At 39.4% G+C, this 19,154-nt stretch overlaps 1 protein-coding gene across 3 annotated transcripts in view; it reads left to right on the top strand.

Annotated features, from left to right (window-relative positions):
* Positions 1-16,296, top strand: part of pitpnm3 (PITPNM family member 3) — a 42,361-nt gene extending 26,065 nt beyond the window's left edge. The window contains exons 7-18 of one of the 3 annotated variants that reach the window (XM_010792483.1): positions 78-235; positions 833-940; positions 5,582-5,776; positions 5,910-6,058; positions 8,548-8,664; positions 10,667-10,783; positions 10,882-11,030; positions 11,174-11,323; positions 11,605-11,788; positions 11,987-12,115; positions 12,286-12,673; positions 13,613-16,296. In XM_010792483.1, coding sequence (XP_010790785.1) covers positions 78-235; positions 833-940; positions 5,582-5,776; positions 5,910-6,058; positions 8,548-8,664; positions 10,667-10,783; positions 10,882-11,030; positions 11,174-11,323; positions 11,605-11,788; positions 11,987-12,115; positions 12,286-12,612 — 1,783 coding nt within the window. In that variant the 3' untranslated portion in view covers positions 12,613-12,673; positions 13,613-16,296. Of the gene's footprint in view, positions 1-77; positions 236-769; positions 941-5,581; positions 5,777-5,909; positions 6,059-8,547; positions 8,665-10,666; positions 10,784-10,881; positions 11,031-11,173; positions 11,324-11,604; positions 11,789-11,986; positions 12,116-12,285; positions 12,674-13,612 lie in introns of all 3 variants that reach the window. The other 2 variants (XM_010792482.1, XM_010792481.1) reach the window with 2 other exon arrangements.
* Positions 16,297-19,154: the final 2,858 nt, after the last annotated feature.

Raw genomic sequence — 19,154 nt, 5'->3', positions numbered from 1 at the left:
CTGAGCTCAATTAGCAAACAATTGGACTGGTAGGCCATGACGACATACAGATAACATTCTACACCTTGTGTCCCCAGCCTGATGAAGGACAGTGTGGAGGTGTGTGGTGGCAGCGGCAGCAGTCTGGTGTTGAATCCGGGTCGATTCGACTTTGAGGTGGCAGACTGTTTCCTGCTGGGCTGCCCTTTGGGCCTGGTGCTGGCCATGAGACGCACCGTGCTGCCTACCGTCCAGGGTGAGACTCAAGCCCATTCTATATCAGAAAATGCAATTTTTCACATCCACATCTCTGCACACTTCTATTGTCTTATTATTAATGTGAACTTACCTGAAAAAACACTGCAATAACATGCAACCTCAGTCAGGTGACATACTTTAGCTGGATTGTCTTTTACTGGGAAATGATTATAAATGTCTCCGGATAAGATCAGTTTAAACAGATTTTCAATTAAAAAAAAATACCCTTCACGATTTACACTACAAGAACATATCCTTATCTTTTTTCTGCTCTACTCAATTTAGTTTACAACAAACAGGGTAACTGTTAGAAGGAACACTAATAGAGACATGCAAAAAAAAAAATTAACTGACGATTATGTTGCTCTCAAAGCAATAAAATAAACGATAAAAGTATTTTTCACCTGGAGTTTGGTTTTGTGTTTGTCTTGTCCTGTTTCCAACCACCTTTATCAAACAATTCTTATGTGACACAGCTACAACACAAACCTCCTAATGGCTTTACCTCTCCTTTGTGTTTTCTGACCCACAGTGAGCCAGCTGCATCCAGCCTGCTCTCAGATTTTCAACCTGTTTTACCCTTCGGACCCCTCAGCCTCCAGACTAGAACCGCTGCTGCAGCCTCTCTTCCACAAGCTGCCCCCCTTTGCTGTGCCGCGCTACCAGCGCTACCCTCTAGGAGACGGCCGCTCAATGCTCATAGGTAGGACGTGTGATTCGACATTGGAAATCTTGAGTGAGAGCAGCTTCTCTTGAATATTGCATTGGTTAATCCATCTTCTGGTATAATAGCATTGCCATATTAATAACCTTGTGGATTTTCAATTTCCAGGCTGCATGAAATATTTGAGGAATTCTATTAAAGCAGTTTAAAGATTCCATGATTTAGTAATGAGAATTATCAAAGGCGCAGATGTGCAAACGAAGCATATATCCCATCTGTGTGAGTTGCCCTGCAAAGGCAGAGCTAAATCCTGCCCCAACGGGCTGAAGAGAGAAGTCATTATACTTCTTCTTCTTGGTTTGCAGTACCTTTACCCTTGCCACATCTCTTAGATGATCCAGCACAGTATATGCCATACTAATCTGTAATCTGACTGGAGGGCCTGGTTGCAGAGATGGGGACTTAATGAGCCTGTGATTTATTGAAGCATGTTTTAACCCACTTTTGGGACTTAGAGACCAGCTCTATAGATCAGTAGAGACGCATCGCCTGGTTCCCCCGCGCCTCAGTCAACCTTCCTCACTGAGAGAAAAGTAGGGCAAGAACTGATCGCTTTAACTAACAGTTTGCTTATTTAAAACAATAAGACTTTGTGGCTATAGAAATATGTATAACTATTTGAAAACCTATGTTTTGAGCCCAAACACAGCTACATTTACAGACAGAAGAAGCCAGCAATGTAATTGTTCCATTTCAAATCAGTCACACCCAAAATCATTGTACTAATCTTCACAAATTAAATGTATTTGCTGAGTAATCTGTGTTTCTGACACATAATATTAAATGACCCATATAAAGTAGATTATCTGTTAATTTGATATAACTCTCAGACAGTCACTAAGCAGGATACTTGACGCCTTTAAGAGCCAATACTGCAGTAAAGGTGATGGAGTGTAAAGGCAGACACACAGCGTCGGCTTGCAGCTACACCAGGTTTTAATTATGGGTCTGGAGCCCTGTTCCATTGATCGGGCGTGGATGCTGTCAAGTTCTGTGTTTAATTAAAAACTAAAGACAGATGCACACGGACACTGCAGAAATACAGTGCAACGAGCTGGCTCACGCAGAAGAAAAAGGGGCACACATCACCCATTTCCTGCACTGTAATATAGTAATTAGTTGTTGTGAAAGGTCTGGAAAGCCAATGAAAACAGGCCCCTGTGGGTACGAGGCTGATATCAACACCTGTCAACGGTGGAGCTTTTATTATGATGAATGCTGCTAATAGGGAGAAAACGAGTCCTCTTCCTATTGATTTCCAGCTCTGGTCCAATGGGAAACATGATGGTAAAAGACAGAAAATGTACATTAAGTTATTGTCATTTTTATCAGTATTAATCGTGTGGCTAACAGTGCTTTCATGTTAAGATGGAGGTGTATGATTTGCTCGGCATTTCCTAACTGAGTCAAAAGTGTGGTTCTGTCTCTTTTAGTAACAAAGACGTTTCAAGGCCACAGTGCAATCATCCTCTTTTACATTGTGCTTTCTCTAATTGTCCCTCTTACCACCGTCATCAGCTGCTTCCCTTTCCCCTTTAATTACAATCTTTAGGTTTTCATCATGGACATTTCATAGACCTTTTGTGTCTGTACAACCGTTTTCTATGGTATTTTAAATATTCTCTGATTCACAAACACAACTCCAAGCTCCTGCTTTCCCTGATTAATGGCTTTTGTGTCTATCTCTGTCACCATTTTCCTGCTAGCAATTTATTGATGCCCCTTATTCTCTCTCACCAGCATAACTTTTGAAATTGCATGTTTGTTCAGTCATTGGACCTATCTGTCCTTTCTCTCTCCCTCTTCCTCTTCCTTCCTCTATCTCTCTGTCAGAACCTTTTCTCCCTCGCTGCTCATTGTGCTGGGAAAAGCATCCAGAAACTGAAAAAGCATTATGTCCCTCTAAGAGATATAAAGCAAGGCTTATTATTAATAACAGATGTGTGTGTGTGTGTGTGTGTGTGTGTGTGTGTGGTGTGTGTGTGTGTGTGTGTGTGTGTGTGTGTGTGTGTGTGTGTGTGTGTGTGTGTGTTGTGTTTTACTGAGAGTATAGTCTGGGATTCACATTGTACTGTTTGTGTGCTGTTAGTGGCAATAAGTGTGTTTAGTTTTTTTTACCTCTATTTCCAGGATGAAACCACTAATATAGAAAACTCTAAATCATGTAAATTGTGATATTGTTTTTCGTGTTTTCTTAGTTTTCTTTTCTGATATTATTGATTATTCATCATTAGGGCTGGCCTGAGAAATATATTAATCATGTATCAATATTTTAATGTGAGACTAAATATCTTCTTAGGTATTTAATATCATATTATCCCATAAGTATATTTTCCTGGTTTTAAAGTCCTGGTTTTACAGTAAAGTGGTTTTTCCCTGCTGGTATTTCTTTATTAGATCTATATAAAAAGTAAATATTACATTTTCTTTATATCGGCCAGCCCAGCATAGTGCTAATGATAGTGTATGATGAAGGATTGTGAGCATGCTTTGAACTGTCTTTGCAATAATAATGATAATGATATAATGAATGAACTTGATTTGTATTGCTCCTTTCTAATAGAGTTACAAAATACTTTACAGAAAAACAGAATGCATTTAAATACACACAAGGAATGAAATAACCTAAAAATGAGCCACTTAAAAACAGAGAGTAAAACAAACAGTAGTAATAAAACATAATTAGCATAAATGAATAAACATGAAAACACAGAGGAATTTAAAAGAGCAGCGAGTTTGCAGCCCTGATCTCCTCAGGCAGGTCCTTCTATAATCCAGGAGCCCTACCAGTAAAGGCTCTGCGTTCTTGGAGTGACCAATATCACAAATAATTCTGAAATACCTTTTGTACTTCAGTGCCAGCAACTCAGTTTTTCCTTGATAAGTCAAAATAAATTAAAAGCATAAAGAACAAAGAGTAATTCATGTCCATACTGTGATTGAATACAATTGATTTGAGGTTTTGACTTCTAGAGGAAAATAAATGATACAGGCCTTTCCTTATATTTTTGAGGGAATTCATAAAAAAAAAACTACAAGATAAATATGTTGACTTTATTTAATGAAAAACCCACTATTTCCCTAACCAACAAAATACTTTCTACCCCTGAACAGCTGGCCCATTAGACGAAAAACATCCTATCTAGAATCACTGAATCGATCGCAGTGTGTGTCAGATTCCATAACCTTCATCATCTGCACAGCCCATATTTATTAACCACACCTGATGCACCCCCTCGTCTGAGGGGTTGGCTCCTAATCTGTATTCAGCGGTGGTTGCCGATCCTTCACAAAGACAGCACATGCAACATGTGGCAGCATCTGAACGTTTATTTATAACCTATCCAGAAGGATGCGGATAAATGGTTATTCTGCCAATTACTGGCAGCTTCATGAAGCAAAACTGACTATTCTGGGTGATAACTGGATACATGCACCTCCAAACTCATTCCCATTTACAAATATTGAAAGCAGCCAAGAGTGGAGCCACAGTCTGTAATGCTAATGTCTGTGTAAGTGAGAGTGGAAGTCATGCAAACTCACAAAAGTATCAGAGAAAACTAAAAGAATATGGTGCAGCACAATCCTCTTAATCCCAGTTTTTCAGGTAAACATTTTCAGGCACACTTGATCTTATTTCATCTTGGCTCTCCCTAGCCTGTGCCTGTTCCAGATCTCTGTACCCACCTTACATCCACTCGGTCACATCAGAAGACATCCCAGTGGATTACAGTAAATGGCAGCGGGTAAATGACATGTTGCTGAAGTGGGATCACCGGCAAATTGAGTCTTGGTTTGCTTGTGACACACATACAAACATATAAATTACATTGCTTTTTAGTAGTTGTGGCACACTGTGCAACACAGCGGTGGAATAGACTGGCTCATTCAGACATGAGTCAACATCCACAGCAACAACAAGGTCTTGGTAACAGGATAATGAGTACTCTCCAGAGTCTGGCTAGAAGAAACACTGAGTTTCATAGTAAGAGGGAAACAGTTTGAGTGTTCTCAAAGAAAGAGAGGGACATCATGACACATAACTTAAAGATATACATACAAGAAAAAACCACAATAAACACAAGTAGACATTTCAAAAGGAGAATAATAATGATTATGATATATGTATACAAAAATGCAATACCGAAACATACATTAATTTGTAATTATGTGATTCTAGGCTATGCATCTAACATGGTTTTCCATGATGTCTGATGAAACCAGGTCTCACGGGAAATGTTTAATTTTCCTACAGTGTTAGCGCAAAGCAAATAGGCTGGAGGTGTGTCGGGACGTCACTGGGAGAGAGGAACCTCTACAGATAAATTATTCTACTTGTCAACAAAAGCCAAGAGCAACATGTTTTTCAGGACCGCTGCAGTCAATACAATTGGATTCAACCCCATGAAGAGTGGGAGCAGTTTTGATCATCATTGATGGTGCTTTTTTTTTTTTTTCCTGATAAAGAACAAAGCAAGTCAATACATAGCATATTATTAGGCAAAACAACAGCATTGATTTAAAGACCCGTTTTGAAGCCAGTCAATTGTTATATGATCAAAGCATTTCCTTATCCTCCTTTCTGTTTGTCCTTTTCTCCCCTCTTCTCATCCTCCCTAGCGGAGAGTATCCAAAGCAATCCAAGTGTGTTTTTGGAAGGTGGAAAAACTCCTGGAGGTCCAGTTTCACAGACGTCCTCTGAGACAAAGCCTGAAGGAGGAGTAGAAGAGGGAGGTCGTAGAGCTAGCGTGACCAGTGTGGAAAGTGAAATGTCGATTTGCTTCATGGGCCAGCTGGGAAACACCATCACTAACAGTGAGTGGGAGGGAAATAGAAGAAGCTTCACTGGCTTGTCTCATTTATTCAGGTTCATGAGGTTCCACAGCTCTTAAGTTGACCTCATATTTTCACATGTTTGTGTTTGTGTGTTTTTGTGTGTGTGTCTCAGTTTCCAGTAGCTGGTGGGGCTCCAAGAGACTGGATTATGCTCTGTACTGCCCGGATGTGCTGACTGCCTTCCCAACGGTGGCTCTGCCTCACCTTTTTCATGCCTCCTACTGGGAGTCCACTGACGTAGCAGCCTTTGTTCTTCGGCAGGTGGGAAAACCTAGTTGACAGCTATTGGTTTCTCACAGATTGAGAAAAATGATTGTCTCAGTATTTAATTTGCAAAATGTTTTAAGTGTAAGTCCGCATCCTCAGGTTTTTAGTTTTTTTTACTTTCATGACAATGTTAAAGCAAAATGAGAGCAGCAGGTAATCAGGTCCTGATGTCATTACATCATCATCTCCTTCCGTACAGATAACAAACCACATATATATTAACTAAAAGTCTTGCCACGAGTCGGTCATTTTATCAACAAACCTACAAAATACACAATATATAAAGAAATGTACCATAACAATTTAACAATTAATGTGTAAATTCTGTTTGAAGAAAGAACACCATAAGTTGAGCTACTTTCCATGAGTCATGAAATGTGTATCTACAGTAAAGAACACACTTCATGATAAATGCCCATTTTACCTCGCCCATTTTAGCCTAGATAAATCATGTTAAAGATCGTGAGGATTGTGCAGTGGTCTGCAAAATGAAAGGAAAGGATCATTATCAAGAGGTCTGCATACTTTATCTAGTGCAAAGATGTTTAGGATTCATCTCACACTTCACAGCTGAGCCCCATAGCAGAGGGAGCTATTTTTTTTCATAAATGTTTGATTTTAGGACTGAAATCTGAACAAATCTTACCAGGATTAGGAGGTTTATGCTGGTTTATGTATACTGGCATGACTAGAATTAGCAAAATTCAGAGGTTAAGAAGTTCCAACTCTTCTATGGCTGGTTAGTATTTTAAAGGTATGCACATGTTGTCTCAGCTGAGTAGTTATAGTGTTACATCCACCAGCTGCCATTATCCTCAGAAACTAACATGGAGCAGCCCAAAAATAATGAATAAATAAGACCGGTGTATCACATCATGTCTAATAACAGCCCTTTAGAACGTTGGCTTTGATCTCGATTATATGAAAACAGAGGAGCAATATCTGCTCTAGCAGAGTGTCTTTGTGAGACTAGTGACAGGAATAAAAAACACTTAGAAAAAATAAGCGTTATTGTCGCCATTAGGAAGCTAATAAAGCCAGATCATTATTTTGGTTCAGCGGTTGGCAGCTCCACTTGATGCTGCTTCATATTAAATAATCATGTTGGAGTTTAAGGGCTGCATGGAACATCATTTGTTGAAGCTAAATGATGTACTGTTCTGAAAGTTCAAACTCACTATGTGAGAGAATGTCTTCCAATGATATGAAACAAATATCCTCCCTATGTCTAAGAGTGGGGAGTGATATGCATGGCTTCGTTCAAGAAGAGTCATTTTATTCAAGTACTCCAAATCCCCCCTTCAGTCCTTCATCTGTGCCAGTGTTGCTCTTGACATAAAAGGTTCCCATTTGATGTGATTGATGATCCGAAACATAATTCCAGGTTTTGTACTAAGACTTCATTTGGTAAAAAGTCAATGTTATAAATCTTACGGAAAAGGTACTGACATGAGAATGGGTTATTACTATTGGAAAGAAAACTGATCTGTGTGCTGAACTGAACGATGTGATTTGATGTGTGAACGGTTATTCTTCAGTTGAGAAATAACTAAATATATCCCTCCAGTAGTAAACTAAAGTAAAATGTGTAGATACTTGTAGTTTGCTTGAGTTGAATTGTAACACATCTGAGATGCAGATATTGTACACTTTTGCTTAACCACATTTATGTAACACCATACATTACTTGTCAGATTCAGATAATTCATAAAAGATTATGCAATGTAAATACTTTCACAAGCTTTAAAATTAAACTGATCAACACCTTAATTAATTAATAATTATAATCATTAATATACATTATTCTGCAAAATGAGAACTTCAACTATCAGTACTGATGTCTATTTTGATGTTGTTACTTTTTTACACCCCCTTGAGTAACATATTTTCTATCCAAAAGTTTGCATTACATTGCATTTAGCTGAGGCTTTTATCCAAAGCGACTTACAATACTGTAAGTGCGTTCGACCAACAAAATACAAACTTGAAGAAAACAGAATCATATAAGTACATCAGGTTTCATAGAGCTAAAACATTTCAAGTGCTACTCAACTGGCTTTAGATAAGCCAGTCCTTTATTAGTATATAAGTGCTTTGTTAGTAATTCTATCGCTCGAAGTGGAGTCGAAAGAGATGAGTTTTAAGCTTTCTGCTGTCCTGATGTCAATGGGGAGCTCATTCCACCATTTTGGAGCCAGGATAGCAAACCCACGTGTTTTTGCTGATGGGAACTTGGGTCCCACTCGCAGTGTGGGTGCAGCGAGCTGTTTGGCTGATGCAGAGCGAAGTGCACGTGCTGGGGTGTACAGTTTAACCATGTCCTGGATGTAGGAAGGGCCAGATCCATTCGCAGCATGGTACGCAAGTACCAGTGTCTTGAAGTGGATTCTAGCAGTTACAGGGCCTTGCTGTCTGGTAAAAATACAAATATGAATATGTCTTCTATCCCCGCTGCTCTTATATACGCATGTGTTTATTGACAGCTCATGCGATGTGACTCCTTGAAGACCCAGGAAGCGGACAGTTTGGGCTCCACTTCATTCTCTCCCTCCAGCCCACGAGAAAAATGGCTCAGAAGGAGGACACATGTCAAACTAAGGGTAATTAATTATTTTGCTTTTTGATCTTTATGAATACACTTTTGACCCAGTTTTCTCTGCTAACAGAAATATGACATTTATGGCTGCTCATTTATTTTTTAAAAGCTCATATTAAAACTTTACGTGGAAGAATTCATAAATAATTAACAAAGCACTTTACACAGCCGGACACATTTTTTTCCCTTTGGTGACTCGTTCTAAGAATCACACCCACCACTCAGAGCCGAACAGCAGCTACTGTTCTTCTGCTGCAACTGCCTTGCATTCATTTATATCAAAAATAGAGTTCTCTCTCACTGCCGAGGTTGTAGTATTATGGACTGTGTGAGTGGTCTGTGATCTGAATTTATTTTAAAACTCCCAATCTTTCACCTTGAAGCATGCAGATGCACACAAATACTTGATGCTTCTGGGTCCTGCAGAGAGGAACAATCACGATCTCATAACACTTCAAAGAGTTTTCATTTTATCTGCCTTCTTCAAAAGACAAGTGACTGCTTGCTTTTCATATTTCTATTATTAGAATGATATTGCCAGATTGACATGGAAACATTTCTGTATCTGAGTCTGTGAAGGTCTTTCTCAGTGTCATCTTGGCAGTGACATGTTTCTTATGTAAGAGCTCAAAGAAAAGCAGCTCTGAACAAGTTGCCTTTTACTCTATTTGATTCAGAATGTGGAACATGAGAGAAGTTGCGTGCTGATTCAATCTGGGCACAGCCTGCCCATCTCATTCAGAGTGATACTATTCAATGAGACTTGGCTTCTCTTTGTGATCTTCCTTGACTTGGCAAGAAGGAGTTTGTCACAGCTGCAGAGGGACCACTAGGTTGGATGTTGCTTCTTACCCTGTTTGTGAGTGGATGGTAATACTGAGGCGCGTGTAGATTTCCTGTATGACCACACGGAGTGAATCGTGTCAGGGAAAACTGTAAGGACTCCTCACGTCACACAGTAGCTGTGATTCTTTTTGTATTTTGTTTGTGTGTCCAGGTATGTGCATATATGGTTTGCTTAATATGCGTGCTAGCTATCAGTGAATCAGTAAGTAGAACCTCATGCTGGTAACAGCTGGAAATGTTTAACTTCCTTGGTCGATGTCACATCCATTCAATCAATTATCATTAGCCAATGTGGTGAAACAGTCAAATACAAGCACAACATGTTTGATCTCATCAGCATATCTTCATTGGAAAATGCTCAATTAGGTTTTTAGCGAGTGCTGTCAATAAACTGCAGTGCATTTTCAAGTCAACAGAATATCATCTCAGCCTCTACTCCAATAAAAAATCCCTGCACTAAATATAGATGGCGTTCATTTGTTTATCTTGTATCACACTGTCCACAGGGCAAAAAACACATTTTAAGTTGCCTACCTACTTGTAAAAAGCGGTGTGTTGATAAAGAGCATGTGTGTCAAGCAATAATCTCAGGGATAAAGAAACAGACAAAGTAAACAGCAGAGAAGACGCAGGGAGAAAATTACATTTCCGCCATGATGGCCAACAACAGAGATAATTAAACATTAGTGGGCCTTTAATATGTTATTAAAATGCAACCTTTTCAGCATCAAGACACATAGAAGATTACTCTGCTGGTTTATGAAATAGCTCACCAAATAGTGCAATATGGAGAAAAGAACAAAACAAGGAAGCTTTATAGAGCACTTGTTTGGAAGGCCCTATCTCAGAGGCATTTGGTTGCGTGTATTTTCAGAGGAAACACTATAAAACACACGCCACGTGTTATAGTGATTGATTGCCAAACATTTGCTGGTTGATTGCGGATTGATTTTTGAATAATCTCCAACCTATTGTCAATAGATTACTCACCAAGATGTTTTTTTGATTTGTGTTAATGGATGTTAATCTTTGAACTTGGGGATCATAATGTTGAAAAAAATGTCTAAAACTCAGAATCCAGTCAGTCAATAATGTCTTTGTCCTTATGTCTGTTTCCTAACGGAATTGTGTTTTGTGCTCCTTCTTTTTATTTCCTTAAGAACGTCACTGCCAACCACAGGGTGAATGACGTCATTGCGACCGAGGATGGGCCCCAAACGCTGGTTGGCCGCTTCATGTACGGCCCCTTGGACATGGTCACTCTGACCGGAGAAAAGGTGAAACTCAGCAACATGATTGGTTACTCCAGATATACGTATCTATTGGTATAAATGTTTGTTAATCTCCAACCTCTTGACTCATCCTGCCCTGTTAGGTGGACATCCTGCTAATGACACAACCTCAGTCTAGTCGCTGGGTGCACTTTGACACGGACGTCACCAACAGCAGCGGCAGAATCACATATACCGTACCCAAGAGCAAGAAGCTGGGCCTAGGAGTGTATCCAATAAAAATGGTTGTCAAGTAAGCATATCATACAAAGCATGGAGGAGAGCATTTTTGAATTATCCCGTATTTGTCCAGATAGAGTGAAGATGCCAAGGCCAGGAAGGGAGTTACAACAATGTGTAGTAAATGCATTCACTCTTTCTTTTTCTATACCAAAGGGGCGATCAAACGAGTGCAGAAGCCTACCTGACTGTGTTGCCACGGGGCATGGAGTGTGTGGTCTTTAGCATCGATGGCTCTTTTGCTGCTAGTGTGTCAATCATGGGCAGTGACCCCAAGGTCCGCCCCGGAGCTGTGGATGTCGTCAGGTAACTAGCAACAGCCTGTGTGTGTGTGTGTGTGTGTGTGTGTGTGTGTGTGTGTGTGTGTGTGTGTGTGTGTGTGTGTGTGTGTGTGTGCGTGCGTGCGCGTGCGTACACATGACATTCACATCTTCAGAGATTGACAAAAAGGTTCAGAAAGAGATGCTTTCAGAAGTGAATGTGTATGCCAGCGATTACTGCATTAAAGCCTGTGGTTCTTGTTATAGTGCAACAGCCGATCAAATGTAAAGGCTTTGAATTGTTTGATGTTATGTATTCACATGCAGGCATTGGCAGGACCTGGGATATCTGATCATCTACATCACAGGCCGTCCTGATATGCAGAAGCAGCGTGTGGTATCTTGGCTCTCTCAGCACAATTTTCCCCATGGCATGATCTTCTTTTCTGAAGGCCTGGTTCATGATCCCCTGCGGCAAAAGACCATCTTCCTCAAGAACCTCGTACAGGAGGTACTGTTCACAAACCGTTGTTCTGAGCACGTCACCTTTCTTACAAAGCATGTCAAACATTTAGTTCTCTGCCCTAAATTGATTTTGATTTCTGTCTGTTCACATCACTCTTTTGCAAGCCAACAGGGCTGTAGCCCTGGGTCGTGCTATTTCGAAATGCCATACACATCTCTGACTGATAATTCCTTCTGTCACCAGTGTCACATTAAGATCAACTCTGCTTACGGCTCCATGAAGGACATCACTGTTTACAACATGCTTGGCCTCGTTCCCTCACAAATTTATATTGTTGGCAGACCTTCAAAGAAGTACCAAAATCAGTGCCAGGTATGTACATTTATATTTCATTTTCCTTTTATCATATTCATTTTTTACAGAGTTGTGTTGTGTTTCTTCTTATTTCATTTGAAAGTCTTTAGTTTTCCTCTTGGTCTATCTCATTTACTTGAATCTCTCCTTCTGGTTTTCTAACCCTTTTTGATTGGTGGTATATGCAGTTCCTGAGCGAGGGCTATGCAGCGCACCTGTCCACGCTTCAGTTTGGGCACAGAGCCAGACCCAAGAAATCCCCTTCAGTTCGAATGGTCCTGAGGAAGGGCTCATTTGGTCTCTCAGCGAAGCCTGACTTCCTGTGTAAGCGCACCCACCTGCGGAGGACCATGTCGGTGCAACAGCCAGACCCCCCCTGCACCCCCAACCCCAAGCCTGAGCGTGCTCAGAGCCAGCCGGAGTCAGATAAGGACCACGGGGGAGGAGGGGGAGGTGGAGGAGGACTTGGCCCATGGGGACGGCCCTCCATACATCGTGGAGACACGACTCCCTGACGTCAAAAAAGAGAGGGTAGACAAGGAGGAGAGCAAAGAGGTCATAGTTTCCTGGGCCAAGGTGAGATCTTGTGTTTAAATATGGAAGATTTAAAGAATATTTACAGGTTCCAACAACCTTTCTTATTTTTGTTATTTTAGCCACCCTTCTTTACAAAATGAATTCCTTTGCACTATAGCATAACCAAATGCATACATACTTCCATTTTAGTTGCGCTTGCTTGTTTACAACCTGTGATCACCTGTTTCTTGCCCTTCTGGATTTGCACAGTAAGATGTGTCACATAATCAAATTGAAATTTGCAGAATGAACACAATTCTAATAGTGCCTGTAAGCAATGTAAATGTGTGGTTGATTGTTTTCCATTAGAGAATAACAAGACCTCTTATTTTATTGAACATTTGCAGCCTCTCACGTTTTACTCTACTGCATCATCTGTTAAGCCTGCTAAGAGCGTGATGCTCCGCGTAGCTTTGATGCAAACACAGATTGATTTGCTTGCTAGTCTTGACTCCTGACCAAGTCAATAAATGCCCACCTTCATTAGATAATGTTCTTTGATGTACCTTATATATAAGTCTTTACACATTAAGTCACTGAGCATTTTATTACCAAGGTAGGGTCTAAGAGCGCAACATAAAAAAGGAAAACAGAAATCATTAATGAAGGAAGCAGTGCAGAAAAGTAACAATGAGCCCTTTTTCTGGCAACCTGTGTAAACGAATGCTATTATAAGCATCTCTCTAGGACAGAATGTAGATCCGCCCATGATTATGATAAACCAAGTTCTGATGAGCTACAATGCAATTTTCTCCCATGCTTGAAATTGACTATTACTAGAGTTGGACATATTGTAAGAGCAATTATGAATATTAAAGCCAAGTCACTGTGACAGCCTGTCGGAACAATATACTAATACAGAACACGCAAAAGCTAACCAAAATGATTTGATCGTACAGAACATGAGACTTAACTAATATGTCCTATATTATTTGACAGTGTCACCTCTACCTGTTGTACATGTACATTGGATCCTCTGCTGGCATTGCTTGCAGCTCAGCTCACGCTTGGCCCTCTACACTCGGTGGATTGTCACTCAATGTTTGTGCGTGAGCAGTTGCCAGGGGACAGCAAGGATGTTTTGCAAATGTCTGTGTGGAGCTCAAAATGTGTCTCATTGTCAAATCAAAATAATGTACCTCGTATTCATTCACACACACACAAGCTTCAGAGGATGAAATCTGTGAAGACGGTGATGACTCTGAACCTGTTGAGACTTTGCAACAGATTATGGGATTGCTGTGCCGACAGGACTTCATGATGACTGGCTCCGGTCCTGCACTGATGTAAATACTCGACACCTGTTCTCCCTGTGTGGGCCTCTGGACACTGACATTTAGGTTCAAGCTGCACACCAGCTCTGCGATTTGGAGCCCTAAAGATCTGACCTCTGCCTCTATTTCACTCCCACTGTTAGATTTCTCCCTCGCGTTGGGGCCGGCTTACTACCCCCTACCGTCCCCTTGACCAGTCTGGCAGAACAGGCATTTCAACACCCACCTCTGATCGGGTCTTCAGCCGCTGAGGTCACATTTGCACTATTGAAGTGGTTTCTCAATTTAGCTGTGGTAATTGCTTCAAAACAAAGAGTTGTATTTGTATTTTATCGTATTTGTTTTACCTGCAAATTGTGCACTGTTGGTTAATATAACTAATAGAACATTTAACTCAGATAGTTTGTAGGACAGTGTTGGTTTGACCAAAACATGTTTACAGATTGATGGATGTAAAAAGTGATCAGAACTTGTTAATAGCAGTGTAATATCATTATTAACAACAGTAGTTTAGCTGGTTTGTAATTGCAATAGCTTGTGGGACATTGTACAATTCGGCCCATGCCAGTCGAAGTTCAACAAGGATGGCTCTGCATCCATTTACTGCATCTGCAGTGGAACCAATATATTTGTGATGATATCTGATGCTTTCTAGTGGGGGTTGAAATGAGTCTTACTGTGGTCCTGTTAAAAACTCTGTGCAATTCAAACATATTTTTCTATGAGGAAATATTGTAAATAGAAATATTTTCAATGTATGTTTTTGAACTTTTTTTTTACTTTACTCTTGATTTTTTGCCTTAAATTGTATTTGATGTTGTGTAGAGATTTAAAATGATTTAATGTCTTTGACCAAAGCATTACATTTCACTGTTACGTCATGACAAAGTGCATTACATTGAGTTGATTATTTACTTCGACATGTTTTAGACAAGGTCAACAGTACTGTATGTGTGTGTACGAGTGTCTAGGTAATTGTTGTAGAGTTGTATTTACTGTGAACATAAAGACAGCTACTATGACACATACAGCACACGTCTCTGCAGAACCAGAGGACATAAAGAGGCCAGTGTTAACATTCCTTTTGTGTTCTTTTCAGGACTGAGCGGGTTTTATAGATTTGGTGTGAGAGGATTACTTAGTCAAGGTTGTTATACCTGCTATGAAAGGGGAAAAGGCTTATGAGTTTTTCAGGTGTATTTAACTGCAAACCTGCACAGCGAAGTGGAACGTGCCAGCCAGCAGAGAGCTGTCTTGCCTTTTTATTTCACCGCCTGTACACCATAGGTGGTCCGGTAATTAGCTGTTTGATTACTAATAGGTATGTCTATCTTCCCTTAGTGCCACCCCTGTAATTTCAGTGCATTACTTGGTAATTATATAATATTATAGAAACAATACTGAAATACTTAACTTTCTCTTGTTTGGGAATAAGATTGTTAATAATGAAACATTGTTATAAAAGCATCAATATGATCATTTCCCCTAATGTTTTCACAATTGTTATAGCAACTTCAAAGTCGTTATAACACATATTGATATTTTACTGCCATGACGATACCATTGAGGAGTGGGCAGCATTTTGGTACAACAATCTTAGCAAATGGCAAATGATAATCTAATGGTTAAATTGATGATTGCTCTCTGCATGTTTATTATTGGATATTGTTAACTAATGGCAATCAATTGTGATCTTTGGTATAAATGGTCTTTACCATAAATCCTACCACCGAATGTTGAGTAAATGCACATCAGTACTTGAATTATTGATAATAACATTAATAACAATAATAACAATTATATTGTTATTTAATATTGTGACTTTACCTCTCACCTTTGCCTTACAAATTCACTTATTCAGTGGGAATTATGGAAATCATATACATTCCAGTTTCATCTTAACAAAATAACCCTAATATCAAAGAAAAAAAGAAAATATAGTACAAGGTAAAGAATATTGTATTTATTGAGAGATTTAACCGTCACACAATTATTGTCTTCAATTAAATATAACAAACCTCTAGTACTGATAGATGTTTTCAATTAGTATTTACCATTAACTAATTAACTATTAGGTATTGACATAATTTGCCATTTGTTAACTATAAGTATAACTTATAAAGTAGTATAAACTTTTATTTGACTAACATTGGGTTGCAGCCTCTTTAAAAAAAAGTGATATATATTTTTTGTGGTCTTATGTTTAGTCTCAATAGTATTAGACACTGGCCTTTTGACCAATGTGTATTGTTTTGTACAGATCCCCTGGTGACCAATATGTTATTGTGGTTATTGGACTAAGTCCATCTTTATTGCATAAATAAAGATATTTCACAGTTGAATAATTTATTTTGCTCCAGAGCTGTGTTATTATTCCTTTCACATTCATTTTTTTCTTCAAGGTCAGAGTTACTATGGGGGCATAAGACTTACTGTAAGTGTGATCATTTTTTTATTTGGACATACATTGAAGGGCTTAATAGGTTGAAGAGACAAATTTCATAAACACTCAATCAAACTTTCTTTTTTCCTTAAATAAAATACTTGTGGATCAGAAGGTCTGATGTTGCACTGATTAGAGATATGGATTGTTGGCTTTACAGTGACTATTTTCCGCCTCAGGCAATCATCAGAGCAGCACTTCTGCTCTACTAATAATTGGCTACAAGCCTGTGTGATTGCTAGAAATAAAAGCACTTACCAATTCCCCGCCTAGTGCTGATAGTAAGAACCATTGATTTCAACAATGCACAAATCCAGGTTGCTATTGTGTTGTTATTTACTGTACACTACATTCAGTTATTGACAGCATACTGTAGCTCCATGAGGCTGGGGCATGCAACACATAAATATTTGACCAATTTTGTCCAGTAATTGTATAAACTCACAAACCTGAGCTGTTAAATCAGACGTGGTTGCGTTAAATTAGATCATTTAGTAAAAGTTAAAAGTGCCAGAAGAATGTTGAGTATTCACCTGCTGAGCCTGCAGCTTTTAAATGGTCTTCTTTCCCGCACTAATAAGCCCTTTGAACAGTACAGTACACTGAACAAATCCTGAACATATGAGCCATTATATCAAATCTTTGCGTTGCATTAAATACAGTGAGGTCACAAGGACAATTACCTCTATCTTGAGTCTGTATAAAGAGTTTTCCTTCCCCAGGCATATGGTATAATGAGCTGGAGTTGGAATTCTCCAAGCAACAAATAGACATCATTAGTAAGTTACATGGTCTGGGAAAAGAGGCAAAGCAATTGCTCCAATGCAAGAGGAAGGACTGCTGCTTTCTTATACTGTAGGCTTCTTTATTCGCATGGAAGATTAGAGTCAGAGTGATGGCAGGGATTTAAGTGATTAAAGCTCAGCAACCGTTACTGACTCCAAGTCCTTTCAATGTGTGTCCCTGTACTCCCCGTTGTTATGCCCGTTTGTGCAAAATAAATCAGTGTAAAAAAATGCACCATCTTTGTCCTTCTTCTAATTTGTTCTTTCCTTGATTCACTACTTAAGATGATCAATATATTGAATCAAGGACAGTTTCTCTTCAGACTCTTAAGTAAGAGTGGACTGCCGCTATTTAACCAATCAACAAGGCGCTCAACCTGCTTCCTTGGGGAGTGTGCTCTTTATTGGAAACAGCATGTTTAAGTACAGGGTCCTCATGGGATTTTTCAATTCTTAAATGCTAAAAGTAGCATGTTCGTCAGCAAACTTCCACTCACCTTAAGTACTGAACAGATCCACTTGTCATATATGCCTGAATACACTTACAATCATACACCTTTTATCTGTATATCAGTGCATAAACAATCATTCACACATACACAGTCTATTGTATCTATTCTGCTGATTGTATCCTCAATCTGGTGTTGCAAAATATACTTTACATGATATCACCATATCTTTATATTTGTATTGTCTTCATTAGTAAATTAGATTAAATGAATACAGTCAGCATCTATCTGTGTCTCTACTGGTGCATCCCTACTTGCCATACTTGCTTTTATAATGCTTCTGGATAAATTAGGTCACAAAATCTGCTTTTGGATCTGACTATAATTCTGTGTTTGCTGTTGTTTCAGGGTTTGTTGTGCTCCAGCTGCATGGCAAAACACAGCATGCAGCAGTATACTGTATTACTTGAGGAAATTCTGAAGAGCACTCAAAACGTTTTCTTATAAGATATTTTGTAATGCATAAATGCCCTCTATTTAACATAACACCTGTGAATCTGAAATACTGTTCAAAGATTACAACATGATGCTTCCATATGAGAGAAAGCATCATCCTTTCTTGCCTAAGTTAATTAAGTTTATCTTTGCAATATAAAATAAGTCAGTTACCTAGCAGCAACTTAACACTTACCATGACCTCCTCCAGCTCTGCTTGGCCGAAACACCACTGAGTCAGCCTAATTGTCATTCCGAAACAGCAGAAAATAGTTTCATTTGTCCTGTGATCTGGCAGGTGATATGTGGATGCCAGGGCAGCGATGAGGAACGCATTACAATCTGAATGGATCAACAGGCCGGAGCAGCCTAGAGAGATAGAGAGAGACAGAGAGAATTTGTTTCATTCCTGAGATCCGCAAGGAGAGAAAAAGATCAAAACATTGTGCCTCTGATAAGCTGGCATGGCAACACTAATGTTTAGTTCAAGCCTGTTTAGGTATTACTTTTTAACACATTGAAATCTTTCTTATTTTAAATGTTGTGCATGATTGTTTGATTTATTTTTTGTAAAATAGTTGCCTGTATGTCTCACGATATTGGTTATGTGACTTTATCTTTTCCTCTTAGTTGCCTGCAGCCGTGACAGTGGAGTAAACGGTTTAGCTGTTTGGGGAAAGTCTAGGAAACGACCAAAAGGATGAGGCAAGATTAAAAATTATTGTGGATAGCACAGCACTGGCTTAAAGCACGGTTGCTTTGATGCGTACAAAATCCTGTTATATTAGCCTATAGCACACACTTCTGAATTCAGTTGTGGGTCAGGAGAAATTACTTAGAATTTAGGAAAGGATGGGTGGGGGGAGGACAATCTGTAGATTGCATTTGAGAAAGCAATTACCCAAAATGCCCCCAGGAGGCAGGAGGATAGGGTCGGATGCTGGAGCAACATGTCACGGCTCACAGTGAATCAGATGTGACCGGCTCTGTCCCTTCATTCAGAAATCACATCTTTCCCCGCCACTGTTAACAAAG

Source organism: Notothenia coriiceps, unplaced genomic scaffold (assembly GCF_000735185.1).
Source record: "Notothenia coriiceps isolate Sejong01 unplaced genomic scaffold, NC01 NC01_scaffold00036509, whole genome shotgun sequence".
In the NCBI taxonomy this organism is placed as follows: domain Eukaryota; kingdom Metazoa; phylum Chordata; class Actinopteri; order Perciformes; family Nototheniidae; genus Notothenia; species Notothenia coriiceps.
Note: the sequence above shows the minus strand (reverse complement) of the source record. Positions and strands in the feature narration are given on the sequence as shown.